General features: G+C 44.8%; 1 protein-coding gene across 3 annotated transcripts; it reads left to right on the top strand.

Annotated features, from left to right (window-relative positions):
• On the top strand, positions 1-18,860 carry rin (ras GTPase-activating protein-binding protein 2). 3 transcript variants are annotated; one of them, XM_065221343.1, is made up of 6 exons: positions 1-502; positions 2,005-2,134; positions 2,207-3,759; positions 3,814-4,046; positions 4,107-4,445; positions 18,097-18,860. In XM_065221343.1, the coding sequence occupies exons 2-6, from the start codon at positions 2,037-2,039 to the stop codon at positions 18,115-18,117; spliced, it is 2,244 nt and encodes a 747-aa protein (XP_065077415.1). In that variant the 5' UTR covers positions 1-502; positions 2,005-2,036; the 3' UTR covers positions 18,118-18,860. The 3 variants fall into 3 exon arrangements, with proteins under 3 accessions (XP_065077415.1, XP_065077413.1, XP_065077414.1); XM_065221341.1 differs by lacking the exon at positions 18,097-18,860 and having other exon boundaries at positions 4,107-4,993; XM_065221342.1 differs by lacking the exons at positions 1-502; positions 18,097-18,860 and adding an exon at positions 1,838-1,936 and having other exon boundaries at positions 4,107-4,993.
• The last annotated feature ends 277 nt before the right edge of the window (positions 18,861-19,137 follow it).

Genomic DNA, 19,137 nt, shown 5'->3' with positions numbered 1-19,137 from the left:
GTGAAAGCGCAGTGCTTCGAAGAGTGGCGAACCAAGAAAATTGGGACTGAGTTTTCTTCGGCATTTTTCCCATTTTCCTGACGGAAAATCCGACCGAATCGCGTTACATTTGCCGTTTTCATACGTTTGGTGTTGCAAACGAGCAACCGTTCTATTCCGGAGTGCGGAATTCGGCGCAGATCAATCCCAATCGAAATTGCTGACCACGACCGCGACCGCGAAAAAAAAGAGCAGCAGAAGAAAAGTGGTAGTGTGTGTTCGCAAAACCATCCAACAACCATCACCACACATCCCTCATCACAGTCTGGTGGTAGCAGAAGGCAGATCATCGTCGCAGAAAGTAGTGTGAAAAAAGACGAAGAACAGGCGGCGCAGTCCCGGTTTCGTGAAAACACAAAAAGGGGAGCACCAGTCAGTCGGCGGAAGGAAAATCCACGCATTTTTTTTCTACACAGCGGAAAAATCGTCCTAGTTCGATTCGTTTTGCTAATCAACCGCAGAGGTGAGTTTTCCGTGTTTTATTCCGCGGCGAACCGGGAGTGCTTTCCACCGAGGGGAATATTTGTACACACATGATGGATGATGCCATTTTTAACCTAGAATTTTCAACCCTTCTGATGGATAATGCGAGGGGAGTGCGAAAAAATAATATTGGCAACAAAGACGTTTTACGGGAGAGGTGACAGATCGAAAAGTGCCGGAATGGTTCGAAATTGGTGACACGTGTGAAATGGGAGTGCTGTCCTCGTCCGGAGACCGAAGCATCAAGCGTTCAGTGAGACGCTCGATTTTTTTTCTTCCCTACCATAGGAAAATGGGCCTTCGCGGACGCCATAAAGGAGCAGAGCAGAGCACCTAGCCAGCCAGCGAGATCACACTCTTCGACGACGGATGTATGAGACGGGAACGGCAGGCGCGCACACACACACACATACAGAGATGCTCACGGTGGCACTGAGGGAAATTTGAGTCACATTTGGTGGTGTGACGCTGTTTATTTTTTCGTTGGAGAATTTGTTTTGGTGCGATTCTGTATGTAATTTTCTTTCGACGTTTTGTAAGTAACTGTTCATACTTAGGCTCTGAACCATTTGGTGGATTATTTTAACTTTTGGTTAAAATTTGACAGATGGAAAGTTATCGATTGACCCTGCTATCCGAGCTTGGTTACTTCTGACAGACAAGAAGTTAAATTTTGACAACTTTGGCTGAGTTCTTCTCGAAAACCGGTCGATCGACAGCACAGGGATTTTCGAACATAGAAAATAACTTTCGAAATGTCACTTTTAACCACGAGTTAAATTTAACTCGGCAAATGGTTCACAGCCTTAGTAGAGGATTTTTTTTAATATCTTCGATATAACCTGGACAAAATTATTCTCTGGGTGTTTGCAAAAAGTCACATTCGGCACTCACACCAAGCTAAAGACGAATCATTCAGCAGCGGAGAAGCAGGAAAAGAAATGGGTAGATACCTTCTACACACTCTCGTTGTAGGTACAATAAACCATGCGTTTTCCTGTCTGCTGCTGATATTCTTCTCCGGTGCTGCCTTGAAAGTACGCAGCTGTAAACCGGAAACGGGACTCTTTGTTATGATGACTCCCCCGGATTTCGGGCTTCTCCAATGGGTGTCTCAGATGGCCTTGTTTTGGAATGAACCTACGACAAACGCCTACTTGTTGGTTGCCGTGGAATGTTCTTTCTGTTGAATCGATCCACTTATCAGTTCGTTTCTATTCATAGTGGGAGACTTCGTTGACAAGAGTACAAAGCACCTTGTGGAGTAAACAAAAATAAAATAAAATCTTTGGGTGGGGAACAAGAACACAAGAAGGCAAGTTTACGAAACGCCATTTCTGGTTCAAACCAGCAAATGTTTACGATTTTTGAAATTCTCCCTACTACGCATTACCGGTCGGAGGTGTCAGTCGCAGTAATTGCCTGCAGATGAGATAAATAATCGATTCCATTCTAATCGTAACATGCTTTCCTCTCTCGTAGGCTGAAATACAACTGTTGGTAGTTCTTGGGAAATGGTAATGGAAGCACAACCTTCACCGCAAAGCGTTGGCCGCGAGTTCGTGCGCCAGTATTACACCCTGTTGAATAAGGCGCCGGATCACCTGCACCGGTAAGTTTATTGAGCAAATAATTGATCCCATTTTCCTCCTGACTGAATTGCGTATATTTCCGACATTATTAGCTTCTACAACAATTCATCGAGCTTCGTTCATGGCGGTTTGGATACGAAAAATCAGGAAGCCACACTGGTCATCGGTCAGAAGCAGATCCATAACAAGATCCAGCAGTTGAATTTCCGCGATTGCCATGCCAAGATCAGCCAGGTCGATTCGCAGGCTACCCTCGGGAACGGCGTGGTCGTCCAGGTGACCGGTGAGTTGTCCAACGATGGTCAACCGATGCGTCGTTTCACGCAAACCTTCGTACTGGCCGCCCAATCGCCGAAGAAGTATTACGTCCATAATGACATCTTCCGCTATCAGGACATCTACTCGGACGACGAAATCGATGAAAACGATCGTTCCGGTGAGGAGGATGTCGGTGATGGGGACGTCAACAATGTCGTAATCGATCAGCAGTCTGTTCCTGCCAATGTGGTTGTTTCCGGTGGCGGTGCTGCTCCGGCTCTTGGCCAACCGCAGCAGCAGCAGCCCCAACAACAGCAGCAGCAGCAACTGTACTATCCTCCTGGAGTGATGAATACTGCCCCCGCTGGAATCATCCCAACCTACGGACAACCGCAACAGGCTCAACAACCACAGCAGTCGCAGCAACAGCAGCAACAACAACAACAACAGCAACTTAATGGTGTTCATGACGATCTGTTGAAATCCGTTCCCCCTCAAACGGCTACCCAGCTGATGCAACCGTCGGTTGGTGTTGTCCCTCCGCAGAACCCATCGGTCATGCAACAGGTACCCAGCGTTGCAACCGGAATGCCAACGGTCGATCCTATCCAACATCTCTCCCAACAGCAAGTAGTCCAAACCCAGCAGTCAACCCCTCAGCCGCTGCAGCCCCAGCAGATTCCTCAACCAATTCCGCAGCAAATCGTTACACAGCCACAACAGCCCCCACCAACCCCAGTCGCCGATCCGGAACCAATGCAAAGCTCGCTCACCATGAACGAATTGGACTCCGCTCTACCCTCGGTCAACGATCCAACGCCAGCCGAGGCTAGTGATTCACACGACCACCATCATCACCACCACCACGGACATGGCCAATCGGATTTGAACGATCAACAGCAATCCGTTTCGCAGCAGCAACTGTCCAATGAACCGAAAACCTACGCTAACCTGGTAAAATCCGGTGGAACCGGTGGTCCGGGACCCCTGAGCTTCGCTTCCGTGTCATCTCATCATCACCATCAGCAGCAGCCGCAGCAACAGTCGCACCATCAACAAGGCTACAGTAATGTTGCTGCCGGACGTCAATCCGTCATGTCGCCTCCGCCGGCGTCTACGCTGCAAGGCGTAAGCTCTAATAATGGTGGACAGAGCAGCACTGGTGCAGGAGGACTGGGCGTTGGAAGCAAGTACGATCGCAACCAACAGCAACCGTCACAGCAGGATCAGAGTGGAATGGGTGGTCAGGGCCCAATGCCCCAGCGGATGCAGAACCAGCAGCGGCCGATTCGAGGCAATGGTGGTCCATCCAGTGGCGGACAGGGCTCGCTAAGACCGCAGGACAGTCGTCCCAGTTATCAGAGGAGCTACAATAGCGATGGTGAAGGTAAGCATTTCGATATCAAACCATCGAAACAATTTTGATTTTGCTTTTTTTTAGAACGTCGCCAGAGTTCCCAGTTTGGGGACAACCACCAGCTATTCCTGGGAAACATTCCACACCACGCCACCGAAGAGGAGCTGACGGTGCTGTTCTCAAAGTACGGTACGGTCGTGGATCTGCGCATCCACTCGAAACCGGGAGCCAAGCTTCCGGGAATTCGCGCCCCTCCGAACTACGGTTTCATCACATACGAGGATCCGACTTCGGTGCAGAACTGTCTGGCGGATACGGTAAGACGCTTTGTTGAAGTATTTCCAGATTGGATCTTATTTTGAAATTGCATTTTGTAGCCCCTGTTCTTCCCGGATAACTCTCCGGACGGTCAGAAGCTTAATGTGGAGGAAAAGAAGACCCGAATGCGAGGCCCGGGTGAGACGGGTGGTCGCATGGGCGGTAGCAATCTCGGTGGAAACGGAAGCGGTGGACCACGTGGAGGCCCCGGTGGCCCCGGAGGTCAGCAACGTGGAGGCCCTGGTGGCCCACAGGGTAACATGAATCGAGGCGGTTCAGGACAGCGCGGCCTGGGTGGAGTCGGTGCCGGTGGTGGTGGCGGCAGTGGCCGCGGTGGATACCAACGGTCGGACCGAGGCGGCGTGACCGGAGGGGGCCAACGATCAGGAAATGGAAACGTAAGTAGCAACAACTCTTACGGGGGCGGTCCTGGCAGCACCTACGGAGGACGACGTTAGACCACAGAGACAGACAGGCCAACGCGGCTAGTAGAATCCAACATTTAAAGCAAGCATAATATCATTTTACTATCGACTCGAAATCATATTTGCCAATCTCTCTCTCTCTATCTTATTGAACCAAGAAAACAAAATGCATTACACACACATACATACACATTAATAACCTAATCGACCGTAGCAGGAGGGCTATGATCGCTGGTTTTGAATAGTTTTTTTTTCGTTTTCTTTACGCGCGTAGGATGTGATATAGTTCTATTGATAAACAAACAAAACAAGAAAAAAAAACATTAATGAGTAAAATGCAGAGAAAAGGAAAAACAATATGAAATGAAATCATACAACAAAAGAGTTTGTGTTCCCGCTATTCACTTTTTTCTAGTCCTAAAAAGAATAGTAATCGAACAGACAGGTGATGTCTGCAGCAGCAAAACGATGTAACACAAATGGAATAAAAGTACGATTTTCCAAGATCGAAAAAATTTAAATTGTTGTTGTTGACTGAATCATTCTCATTTTAGTTGAGTTTCCCTAAGGTTTCTCTGCGCTTCGCCTCCGCCCCGGTTCGATTCGGTTTGAGATCTTCTGCTAGTGTGTGGTGTGTGACGAAATCAAGTCGATCACGTCGTCTTTTTACTAGGGTTAATAGTTTAGAAGAAGGAGGAACGTGGAGCCAGAACAGGACCGCCACCTTAAGGGGGAATATCTGTTATCAAATTGGATCTATCATTACTTAATACAAGCATGTTAATCGGATGGAGGCTATTCTGAGGGTCAAGCGACACGAATGATGACTACCCAGAATAATACCCACACTGAAAACGAAGCTAACTCAGAGAGTTAGTTAGTTTTACTCAGTTATGAATTGTCACTTTATGGAGAAATTTCTAAAAGCGTAAGTCACTCAGCGCATGAGTTAGCTACGCTTTTAGAAATTTCTCAATATGAATGAGTAAAAGTGACTCACTCTCTGAGTAAGATTCGTTTTCAGTGCATCACCATTCCAATGTGTCGCAGTTTACATTTACAATTACCTACACGGCCTTAGAATCGCACTCTTTTTTGAGTTTCGTTGACTCACTTTCACTAAAACCAGGATGTTGCTGGCAGACCAAATACAAATGCGCTCGAATGTGAGTAAATGTCACTCGTTTTCGAGCAAAATTTGATCGAATAATACTCAAATTCGATTAGATTTTTAATCAGTCTATATGAGTAACCGTACGAGAACGGTTCTCCCGGGAAGCTGACCGGACTGATGTGTGAATTTATCGGGTGCGCTATCGGACTCGTTTGAAACACGCAAAGCACTTCGAAAAGGCGATGGTCATTCCTACCTCCTGTTCATCATTGCCCTGGAAGTTATCATGTAATGTGCGGGCTTTAACTACAGACGGTATAGTAAACACAGACTGCCGAAGACCAATCCAGCGGAGCCAAACGGACAAACGTTTCAATTGTGGAGAGTATTTAAATCACTAAAGCATAATTCCAATAAGCAAAAAAATCAAAGATTTGTATTTTATGTTTTTAGAAGGGTTATAGTAAATGAATAAAAAGATTGCTTTTTAGAATAAACACTTAATTTTGAACTCGATTTTAGCTTGTTTTATGATTAAAAATCATACTCATTCCACATAGTAGACTGACAAGTGAATCCAGTGGAATTTGTTAATTTGGTTCTACATCAACAGACTGGATTTAGTCCTAATGATGGATTAAGCAATGCTAGGAAATACAATATAGTCAAAAAGTAACAAGCTGCAAAGGCCGTGAAGTCCAACTTAATTCCTAATTCTTAAAAAATATATCACGGAATCTCTGACGCAGCGTCTCGCGTGCCAAGTGGAAATCAAATAAGGAAGCAACACGATTGAAAACCTTTTGTAGACCATTGATAGCACCGAAAAAGGTATCCTCAGCATTGCGTTGTTACGGAGTGCTCGAGGTTGAACGATAACGTCGATTTGTTGTAGAATTGCAGGACAATCGATTCTGCCCTGTAGAATGTCTGCCGCAAACAGGGCCCTTGTCGTATCTCTTCGACTCCACAAAGGATCTTGGAAGGCGATGAGGATCCCTCCAAGGCAATCGTCGAAGGGCAAACCAGATGAATCGTCGTTGAAAAGACTCTACTCTTTGTACACTGTTTTGGTAATTAGGATTCCATACAGGGCAGCAGTATTCTAACATCGACCGGACTAGGGAGCAGTAAAGCGACTTCAAACAGTAGATGTCCGTGAAACTTTTAGCTAGAGCTTTTTAGAATTCATTTCACATTGAATGTTATGTGTGGAACGTTAATTGAATCGCTATTTTGGAGAGATTACCTGAATTTCTACGTTAAAATTGTTAGACTCTTGTCATTTCAATCACAACAAAGACAGGATCGTTTTTATATCAGTGCTATATATATTCTCTTGACACTCTTCCTTTCACATACACAAATACAACTCTTACCTAAAGATTCCAAATCGCAAACCGTGGCCCCCTTAGATATCGTTCACACCGATGTGTGCGGCCCGGTGGAAGTCCCTTCGGTGAGCGGATACCGATACTGAAGGAGAAGTCGGAAGTGGCCGACAAGATGGAAGAGTACGTCGCCTATGTGAAGAACCACTTCGGTCGCAGTCCGAAAATTGTGCGATCGGATCAAGGAGGGGAATACTCTAGCAAGCGGCTGCGGTATTTCTACAAACGACAGGGGATTGGTGCCCAGTTTACAGCGGGGTATAGCCCACAGCAGAATGGAGTGGCTGAACGTCGCAACCGCTATCTTGTGGAGATGGTTCGATGTTTGTTGTTTGAGGCTGACCTTCCGCAGTGCTATTGGGCAGAGGCTTTGAGTACAGCGGTGTACCTCCAGAATATTCTCCCGTCAAAATCTGTGAGTGTAACCCCGTACGAGCTGTGGTTCAACGTGAAACCGAACGTGAGTCATCTGCAAGTCTTCGGCAGTACCGCGTGGGTTCACATACCGAAACAAAAACGCAAGAAGCTCAGCGAAACAGCCCAAAAGCTAACGTTTGTGGGCTATTCTGCGGAACAAAAGGCCTACAGGTTCCTAGATCGATCAACGAAGAAAGTCATTGTAAATCGTGATGCAAGATTCATAAATGGAACACCCGTAGCCCGCGGCCCAGAAAACACTTCGAGCAACGAGGAGAGCGACACGGTCGAGTTCGAGTTTCATCAACTGAATCCGCCAGATCCACAGATCGTTGAAGAGGATGCCGATGCAGATGCGATGGAAGATGCCGTTGAAGATTTGATGGAAGAGTCAGACGACAGTTTCCATGGATTCAGCGATGATGATCCTATGCTGGGAGAAGAAGTTGGACAGCCAACGAGAAGTTCCGAGCGTTCGACTAAGGGAAAGCCACCAGTGAGGTACGCTGACATGATGGGTGCCACGACCCACAGCATCGACGATCCCAGAAGTTACAATGAAGCGATAAGTAGCCCCGACAAGTCAGCCTGGCAAGCAGCGATGGAGGAAGAGATGGCTTCTCTCAACGAGCACCAAACGTGGGATCTAGTCCAACTGCCTCCAGGTAAGAAGGCCATCGGATGTAGGTGGACCTTCAAGAAAAAGGAAAACGAAACCGGCCAAACTGTGCGGTATAAGGCGAGGCTCGTTGCGCAAGGGTTCTCGCAACAATACGGCTGTGATTTCGACGAGGTGTTTGCCCCCGTTGTCAGACAGTCAACCCTACGAACGATGCTGACGATTGCAAGCAGAGAAGGTATGCTTGTTAAGCATCTCGATATTAAAACAGCGTACTTGTATGCCGAGCTCAAAGAGGACATATATATGAAGCAGCCACCGGGATTTGCTGCGGACAACGGGCGGGTGTGCCGCCTCAGGCGTAGCATATATGGCCTCAAACAGTCGGCGCGCGTCTGGAATAAGAAAATAGACAGTGTGCTTCAACAGATGCAGTTTCGAGCAGCCGATGCAGACTCTTGCCTATACGTGCGTGTGCGGAACGGAAAGTCAATGTTCATCTTAATCTACGTTGATGATATCGTCGTGTTCTGCCATTCGGAGCGTGAGTTTCAGGAGATCTGCAGTTTACTACAGATGCACTTCAAGCTATCCAGTCTCGGTGAGTTGCGGCAGTTTCTCGGCATCCACGTGGAGAAAGTCAGAGATCACTACACGCTCAGTCAACAAAACTACATCGAGAAGCTCGTTACCAGGTTTTGACATGAGGGTGCGAAGACTTCCAAGATTCCCCTTGACCCGGCTTATGTGAAACAAAAGGAGGAGGAGGTGTTACCTAACAACACTTCCTACTGTAGCTTGGTTGGTAGTTTGTTATACATCGCGGTCAATACTCGTCCGGACATCTGCGTCAGCACATCGCTACTGGGCCGCAAAGTGACCAAGCCAACCAACCGTGATTGGACCGAAGCTAAACGTGTCTTAAGATACCTCAAAGGCACAAAGGATCTGCGGCTGCACCTAGGCAGAGGAAGTGGAGACCTTGAATGTTTCGTTGATGCCGACTGGGCCAGCAACGAAGAAGACAGAAAATCGAACTCTGGTTTTCTCATAAAGTATGGCAGCGAATTGGTGAACTGGGGCACGCGCAAGCAATCTTGCGTTGCGATGTCGTCGACAGAAGCGGAATTCATCGCCTTGGCGGAGGGATGCCAGGAACTTCTGTGGCATCTGAAGCTTTCAAAGGACATCAACGAGGAGCAGCTTCTGCCCATCTCTGTGTGGGAAGACAACCAGTCTTGCATCAAGCTGGTGGAGTCAGACCGCATTGGGAAGCGATCGAAACATATCGATACGAAACACGCATTCGCTAAGGATCTGCAGCAACGTGAAGTCATCGATCTGAAGTACATTCCAACATCCGAAATGGAAGCGGACATGATGACTAAGCCCTTGGAGCGGATCAAGTTAGAGAGACACAGGAACGCGATCGGCATCAGGTCCATTACCGATACCGTCATCGTTGAGGAGGAGTGTTAGACTCTTGTCATTTCAATCACAACAAAGACAGGATCGTTTTTATATCAGTGCTATATATATTCTCTTGACACTCTTCCTTTCACATACACAAATACACTCATTGCTGTATACCACAACAAGCAGAAATAAAGTTTCATTCCGAGTTAGTTAGTCAACCGTACTACACGTTATTTTCCTTTCTCTGTACTGCGCATATCACAACAAAAATTACGTTTCCCGTTTGTTCGGTGAAGTTATCAGTGATGCTAGTTTCACGGAATTTCTATTCGCCAGTCTGTCTTTACTATACCGTCTGTCTGGATTGATGTGGATTTGCTAGCACTAGTGTAATACCCTAATAAAAAATAACCATAAACGAACGATAACCCAAATCATCGAATTATTCAACAAATGGTTTGGATGATACTCAGAACACGTCGTTAAGCAAATTAACCATACAATTTTTATTAGGGTAGCCAACTAGCACGAATTTCAGTTGCTCCTGAAATATCATGCGCTGGAAGACGCTGATGCCCTGTTTACATTATGCTGGCTAGTTTTTTGCACAGTGCTAGTACAGATTAATACGTCGAAGACTAAGTATCTGTTGGTTGGCGGAACCGAGCGCGATAGGGCTCGCATAGGCAGAAGCGTGACAATCGACGGAGATGAATTCGAGGTGGTGGATGAATGTGTGTACCTCGGATCATTGGCGACATCGGATAACAACTGCAGCAGTGAAATTCGGAGACACATTATTGCCTACTACGAACTACGGACTCCACGAGACCTTGAGCTCTGGTAACCTTCACCCCGTACTAAGTGTACCATACACAAGACGCTGATAAGACCGGTAGCTGTCTACGTGCAAGAGACGTGGACAATGCTCGAGGAGGACCTACAAGCACTGCATGAGTTTTCGAACTACGTATACTTAGGACCATCTTTGGCGAGGTATGTGAAAACGGCGTATGGAGGAGAAGAACTGCTTGCTCGTTCACGTTAGAGATGGGTAAAATAGCTCAGATGGCTGAGCGGATCAGACCCGTCCAGCTCATTAAAGGGAGTCGATTCTTTAGGACAACTCTTTAGCTCACCTTGAAATTATAGACATTTTGACACAAACGTCACACGCGATGATATGATCGACATCGTGTTACACGATGTTACGCCTTTTCTCAAGCTATGCAATCCAGTCTACATACAGATTTTATTCCTGATGTAAATTCTTCAGCAGATTTGCTCTCACTATTCTCGGTTTCAGCTCCCGATCATCAGCTCAGATCTAGAGATGAGCTCTCGAGCTGTTCTATAGACTCGAGTCACTAAAATCAGCGGATGACCCGTGGTTCATTTTTAGGAACCGCAGCTCATCAGCTCACTGATATCATAAGTCTAATGGTGTATTCAGATCTGAGCGTGCATTAGTGGAGCGGAGCAGAATTTGCGTTGGAATGAGAGAGACAACTAGTACTTCTCTGCCTCTCGTAAATTCGCAAAATCTCGTCCCGCGCGTGAAATATCGCTCAGGACGGAATCCATCTTGATTCTCCAGCACAATTGCTCCCACTATTCTCGGCTTCAGCTCCAGATCATCAGCTCAGATCTGGATCCGGAGCTGAATCGTGAAGAATCGAGAGAAAAAAGATCCGCAGAGCTGGACGGGTCCGAGAGCTGTACTGTCAGTGAATCATTCGAGCCGATGATTCGGATCCGAAGCTGAGCTGATAAGCTGAATGATGGGAGGAGAGGTAAGAGCACATATACTGGAGGAATAACAGCAGCAATAAGAGCCGTGTACGTAAATGCATTGGATAATACCAGTAGAAATTTAAGATCGTCTAATCGTACATGTTGAATTACGAGTGCATCTTGTTTTACGCGGTGGCTGTTCAATGCGCAAAGGAGCAATGCGTGCTTTTTTGAAAAATTCCGCAATAAGTGACGAATTAAATGGTTCAGATTTGTGATGACAGTGTGCTGATGAGCTGCGGTTCCTAAAAAATAGTACCGCGGGTCATCAGCTCACTTTAGTGAATCGGGTCCTTAGAACAGCTCGGGCGCGGATCGCCCATCTCTAGTTCACGTAGTTCCAAAAGGATTTCGGGTGTAGCTTTAAGTTTGCGCTGGATGCCTCGTTGGAAACTTGAAAAGCATTCACGACTGACTCACTGGTACATGTGATTCAGCCTCACAAAATGTAGTTTCAGAGGAAGCGTGCGATACTTCGTAAATCTTCTCAATGCTGCTTCCTTGATTGACTTCATCCTACACTCTGAAAAATCATCACGTCCGATTTACTTGAAAACATAGGTGGTTTTCGTCCACCCTATTTTTCGCGTAACTTTTACCGGTATTGCTTCGATTATCTACGTAATTATTCAGGTAAATAAGACCTGATTTCCACGTACTGCTTACGTGAAAGCGGGATGAAAGCAACTGGAAAACTGGTAACTTTTACCTGATATTCCGTTTTGGTTAAAATGCTTTTCACGTATTTTTACGTGAATTTTAAATGATAATAATGGAACTTATGTGTAGAACCAGTCAATATTATGCAATTTCATCGGGCAGATATAAATTCAACGTGTTTAAATTGATACTTATGTCTACTCATGAAATTGCGAATTATTGCAGACTCAAAATGCTCAGGCCACCGTCTGAAATTATAAAACAAGAAAAAGGCTACATGTAATCATAAATAAATGAATGTAAATGAATCAAATTACCAATATTTGTGGCAAGCTGCTGGGAAAATGTGATTTTTTGAGGTGTTCTCCACCTCGCTTGGTGATGCCATATTGACTTTTTTTTGCGTACCTGAAAATCACGTAAATCTCGTTTCACGGAAATATCGAAGTCCCAAACACACAAACACAAACACGTAAATCTGTTCACGTGGATATACGGTCGATTTCACCAATATTTTTAGTGGACATGACGTGTAATGCAGGTCAAAGTTACTAACGTCACGCAACATTTGAGATTTTCTAAATACAGATCAGTTACGTGACATTTCACGTAAATCGGACGTGAGGATTTTTAAGAGTGTACGTAGCTCTCTCGTCTGCCACGGAGGATGAGACACTTTGTGGTGAGTTCTTTTCGGGACGTGTCTGTCAATGACATATGCCAAGACATGTGAAAAGGTTTGCGCTGCAGCCTCAACGCCATCTGGATCAAGGATGTTCTCCCATACCATGCTAGACAATACATCTATGATGCTACGGTGGTCAGCTTTACGGAAGTCACAAGAAACCGTAGCAGGATAATCGTCGAAATCACGCACGAGTTTGTCCTCAGCAGTGACAATTAGAGGAGAGTGATGTGGAACTAGCTTAGTTAGTGCACAAGGAGCCGAGGAAATTAATGGAGCCCTGTCCTGTGTGCTCACGAAGCAAAGGTCCAAACTGCGATCATTTTCGTTAACTACATGGTTAATTTGGGAAAGCGTCGCTGCGCTGTAGTTGTCGGGAAGGCTAATAGCTTCTGCGTGAAATGTAGAGCTACAAGGATCTGGGTACAGGAATCCGCTATGAGATGGACTCCACGAAACGCCTGGCAGATTGAAGTCGACAAAAAATGAATATCTCATCAACTGGAGTGGCACTTTCGATAACTGTGAAAACTGACCGACAGTGAGTATCGATGAGTTCATTGTCCCGGACTCGATCAGGTGGACTGTACAGAGCGCATAGAAATAGTGTGCGATCACCCAGATTGATGGCTGTGCAAACCTGCTCCACATAGTTCCATGAATCGTTCTCGATCGAGTTCTCGATGGTCTTTGCCTCCAACCCGCCACGGACAGCTACAAGGACACCTCCACCAGAAGATTTACGGCTGTTGTTAGGATTTCGATCGCAACGAAAGACCTCGTAGTTAGGACCGAATAGTTGACTGGAAAGCGTTCGATAATCCGAAACACTTTTCGCACAGGACAATTACATCGTAGCAACAATCCGATACAGCTAAGTAGGCGGTACTCTTCAACATCAGAATTCATTCCACCGGCGTTTTGGTAGAAGATCACGACGTCCTGCTTGTTGTTAGGAGCTACTGTTTATTGCGTCTAACTTGGTTGGTGGTTGGAATACTAATCTGTGATACTAATCAATCGTTCTGCTATGATTCAGGCAGGGCCTACTACATCTCCGCCTTAAGAAAATATCATAGGAAGAGAGCCATCTTGGAATTCTTGATTCACGTACGGAACATGAATGAGCATCGGATTCGTGCCGGATGTACTTGCTACTGGATGTTCATTGTTCAGCTTCGAATGACATGGAACCAACAGGAATAGGGTAATCGGGATTGACAGGCACTTCTGGATCATTCGGTACAACTATGGCATCTTGAACCTCATCGAGCAGGATTTCCCTGCGTCGATTTCTCTGTGATATCAGAATTGTGACGGGGCGCATTTTGGTTGACATGCGACGTCACCAGCTTCGATCTTCAGTTTATCTCCAGGGAAACGATATAGTTGACAGAACCATTCCGTATGATGACTTGACCAGGAATCCATCGAACTTGGCACCTTGTGTAACAGGAACAGGTTTCTGCAACAGGTCCAAAGTGGTTTGCACTGGTCTTTCGAGAAATGCTTCTGCTGGAGACGTCGATTGTGGTGTGTTTCGGTTCGGAATTGACCGATACACCGAAAGGAATGTCTGCAGATGCTCCAGTGTGGGCGAGCCTTTCCCCTTGATTAGCTACTTGAGGTCACGCTTGAGTTAATCGACGAATTGCTCCGCTTGGTCATTGGACTGCGGGTGGTAGGGAGCAGTGGGTAATACCATTTGCGCGGCAATACTGTTGAAACTGCTTGCTGGTGAATTGCGTTCCGTTGTACGAAACCAATGTGTCCGGGTTGCCATAGCGAGCAAACGTTTCACGAAGCATGTTCGGCACGGATGGCAGAGGACTTAAACACAAGCTGTCCCGAGTTTGTGTAATCACGCGAAGGTTTAGTTACCACGCCGAACGGTTTGGATGGTACGCCGTTGCCCTGCCGGGACTGCTGGAGCGAGTGCCTTTTTCTCGATTCTATCAAACAAACTGTTCAAGAGGCTAAGACAGTTACTCTACTAAATTAAGAGACTGTTACAATAGCGTGGTTCAGAATTTTGATGGACCGAAAAGGAGTGCCTTTAGCATCAGGTTTTTGGACTTTGATTTTAGACCGAGGACTGAACTTCTCACTAAATTAGAGATTCTGGTCTCAACAGTTATCTAAGCTTAAAACCTGATTAAGACGATTTAAGACTAACAAAAACATTCAGTTTATTAGGTTGAAAATTTGTCTTATCCAGCATTTTACCAGCGCTCATAGCCGCCACAATCTTGTTGATTTTCTGGTAGGGAATATATGATTTGAAGTTTGGCTTGTGTCGTTTGACCTTCAAACGACCTAACCCAAATCAAATCGAATGTTCCCTACCAGAAACTCAGCTAGATTGGGGCGGCCATCAGCGCTCGTAAAATGCTGGGTGCGTTCTCTTATTACATAGCATTGACCTAGACCTTTCTCGCGAACCTAAACCACAATCAGATAGAGGAGAATTTCCCCTACCTGTTCATTATGTTGGTTTGTCTTTGCGGACTTCGGTTCGCGAGAAAATGGCCTTACAAGGTTTGTTTACAAAATGGAGTTAAGGCCATTTCAATTGTTGGTCTTGATTGTGTCATTTTCGTTGCTCTCGTGTTCATTGAACCTGGCTAAGCGAAGGGATGATGAAACAGGACAGCTGTTTATATTTGATTTTGAATTTTATTTTCTTTGCATCGTCTTGGGTTATTCGAGAACGTTCTTCAATTATTGCTAATTTATCGCATTCACAACAAATAACAAAGCATATTTATGGTTGCAGTTGTGGTGATAGATTGCGTGCGAAAACATTCGGGCCACTTGGAGAATGCATCCACAATGGGCTGTTCATTAACTACGTAGATAGTTTTTTGGGATCCCCCACCCCCTCCCCCTGCGTAGACAATTGTCCATACACAATTTTTAAAATTTGTATGGGTCGTGTGCCAACCCATCTTCCTCCCCCCGGGTTGGAAAATTTCTCGATTTACCTGATATGTATGATATCGAATTCCCACTCATTGTAGCAAGACAACTGTCGGTAGACTGTGGATTATCCTCGCTGTTCGACTTGATCAAGTTTAATAACCTCTAATTGTACTTTAGCTGCCATTATATGAAGGTCCAAACACCGTTTGGGTGAATTCGTGGACAACATCGCCCACGTACATCCACGGTATAAATGAGAATCTCTTTCCAACAACAGGATCATACAACCGGTCAAAAAACAGGCCATGCAACAGGAGGATGTCCCAATGAGTGGGAAGAAGAGCCCGCCCTCGTTTCACGACATGTTACGTGGCATGTAGGCATTTCCACTCTCGCATTCATTTCGCCTCAATCGGGTGCCCTGGTGGACCGCCCGAACCCAGCATTTAATGTTTCATTTAATAATGGAATGAAAGTTAAAAGAAAAATAAGGAAAGATCTCACCCGATGTTGCAAAGGAATCCCGGAATGACATCACGATGATTTCGAAGAGCTCCCATGATAAGCTGCCGCTACTTTTTCAACTGATGTTAAAGCAGCACTCTCACCTTTTGTTCCTCACACAGCAGCGTAAACCCTCATCAACCACGAAACATACTCTAGCTGTACATAGTCTGTAAGACGCCGAATCAACTCGCGACCAACGCCGAAATTAGGAGAACCGACAACTTCAGCGACCGAAAACAAACGCGTCTAATAACGGCCACGGCACACTTCGATTGCATTTGTGAAACACAACCTAAACGCTCATCAAACACGACGACGACGACATTCGACAAGCACCTTTCGTCCGGGAGGCGGAAAGTCAAACGCCGGAAAATTTCTCGACTTCCCTGGGCATAGAGTATGATCACCGACGAACCGACGTGAGAGCTCATAGAAGCTACTTTCAAAATCTTGCCCAAGAAAATACGTTAAACACTACCGTCATCTACTCATTCGACCGCGACATATCATGGGCAAGGACACGAACACACGTAAAATTAATATTGACTTGATTTGCGTCTCACCTCGTTTGACAGATCTGATCGTCCGTTGGACATTTGACAAATCGAATTTCGGACAAGCGAAATGGTCCAGTGGCATGTTGGTTTGTCGGTGGTATGATTGTACTTGCCACACAATTATACTAATGCAAAACTGATACAGGAACCATTTGCCGGTTAAATTTAACTCGTGGTTAAAAATGACATTTCGAAAGTAATTTTACATGTTCGAAAATCCTTGTGTTATCGATCGATCGATTTTCGTGCAAAACTCAGTCACGGTTGTCAACTCTAACTTCTCGTCTGTCAGAAATAACCATGCTCGGACAGCAGGGTTAGGCTGTGAACCATTTGCCGAGTTAAATTTAACTCATGGTTAAAAGTGACATTTCGAAAGTTATTTTCTATGTTCGAAAATCCCTGTCCTGTCGATCGACCGGTTTTTGAGAAGAACTCAGCCACAGTTGTCAAAATTTAACTTCTTGTCTGTCAGAAGTAACCACGCTCGGATAGCAGGGTTAATCCGAGGGGGACGACTCTATCTACGATGCAGGAAATATTATGTTTTGCTGTGGCTAGCTGCGCGTACGCTGAGTAGATAGAAAAAGATTTATCACGATTTTGAAGATTTCCTGCAAAAAGATGATGCGCAATGCAAGTAGATGCGAGAAATGAAAGAAGATTTTGCGAAGATTTATTCGCTAGTGTGAGATTTTTTGAGCATCTAGAATTGAGATTTAGATGTGTCGCCCCCCTCGGGTTAATCGATAACTTTCCATCTGTCAAATTTTAACCAAAAGTTAAAATAATCCACCAACGAGCCTTAATCGATAACTCCTCCAAATGGTTAACAGCCTAAGTTGAGAGCACGCAATAAATTTGAAAACCTTATAGGTATTCTTGAACATCTTTGCAGAAGACGCAACATCCTATATGTGATTGGGATCTCGTGATAACACCAATCTCGCATCATGAAAGTGGACTCAAGTCAGATTCTTTTTACTTTCATGGGGCCATCCGTAGCCGAATGCCGTTACCTCGATTGACCTCTGCCTTCTTTTGAATGTAGCTCATTCTTTTCATATTCGGGATGATGGCGTTCCGGGAAGTGACATTCAGATTACCCTTCAGGATTATTACGACTACCAGGATTTCGCGATTTTTCTGTTTTGTTATTTCTAGAGCAACATCTTAAAAGCGCCTATGAGTCAAATGAAAGCAATGGCTTCAACCGTCGATTTCTAGTAGGTTAAGACTTATTCAGACTAAGTAACAGCAGCATCTGGTAGAGAAAGTTTGCTTCTTCAGAAGCTCACTCCAGATTCTTGTCCATCGCTCCGCTCCTCTAACTAAAAAAAAAATCACGGGCGGGACAGTAAATTTGAGTAGTTACGCAATAAAGAAGCGTTTTCCAAAGGTTTCATCTACAACTACATAGCTGTTCCTAATTTATCCTGATGACGTTATTTAGAAAGTGACGAAGACGGTATTTCCATTACACAGTTCTACGTATTCCGCTTAGTAATTGACTGATCGTTTCTCTTTTTTTTGCTATTACAGTATCATCCATCGAATCGCTAAATCCGGCCCAGTTCAGCAAACGTACATAAGCATACCTAATAGACACATACACACACAAATACACACCCAAACGCATACACCCCGTGAAGCGTAACGCACGCTCCAGGAGCAGCGCAACCCGCGTCAGTAATAACAATAATATACTACTATTACTACTAAATTACAGCAACTACAACTTCTACTACCACGAAGCAGTAGGGGAGAGCAAACAAGCATCCATTGTGTGAATATATAACTTATATAACGTGTAACTGTAATATTCAATGACTAAACGAAAACAACAAAAAGAAAATAGGAAACAAACAGTAATTATACTAATTTAAACCTCAAACAAGGACTTAATGAAAAAACAAACACGAGAAGAATATCAAAAATAAAAAAAAGCAAGAAAAAAAAATGAGAGTAACTCAAAAACAATAATTTCTACACATTTGAAAGACACAAAGACAACCTACGGAGTATGCAAAAAACAAAACAAAAAAACAAAATGGGAAGAAGTGAATGTATGACTTAGTAATTATACATTTAGGGAATATTTAGCAAACAAGAAGCAAAACGCTGACTAGCTAATAGGTTTTTTTTACCCATAAATAATTAAAAGAAAAAGGAAACTGCTTTAAACACAACCAGAATTAATTCATGAACTGGAGAAAACTAATTGAGAAAGTAACTAGGATTAACTACTATAGAACAATATGCTACCACACTTATTACTTCATGTAATTGTATTTTAAAGGAAAGAATTAAGAAGGAAACAACAACAAATAATAAGAAGAAACAAGGACAAAAGAGGTTGTGTGCATGTTTCGAGAAGGGAGTGGAGAAATCCTTTAGTAACTTTTGAACGTCATTTGGCATCCATACCCTGAACAAACTGAAGGACTTCTAGGCGCACTCCTTTGCGATCAATTGGATCGTGGGATGAAAAAAGTCATGTTTGCCAAATGTCACGACCTTTTCCAACGCTGGTCCATCCCAACCAACATTTCCTCACTCCTGCAAAGTTTCTTCCTTAAATTG

The sequence above is a fragment of the Ochlerotatus camptorhynchus genome, unplaced genomic scaffold (genome assembly GCF_037179485.1).
Source record: "Ochlerotatus camptorhynchus isolate MF236.1 unplaced genomic scaffold, CSIRO-AGI_Acam_v1.1 ptg000141l, whole genome shotgun sequence".
Classification (NCBI taxonomy): Eukaryota; Metazoa; Arthropoda; class Insecta; order Diptera; family Culicidae; genus Ochlerotatus; species Ochlerotatus camptorhynchus.
The sequence above is the reverse complement of the archived record's forward strand: the minus strand, read 5'-3'. Positions and strand labels throughout refer to the sequence as shown.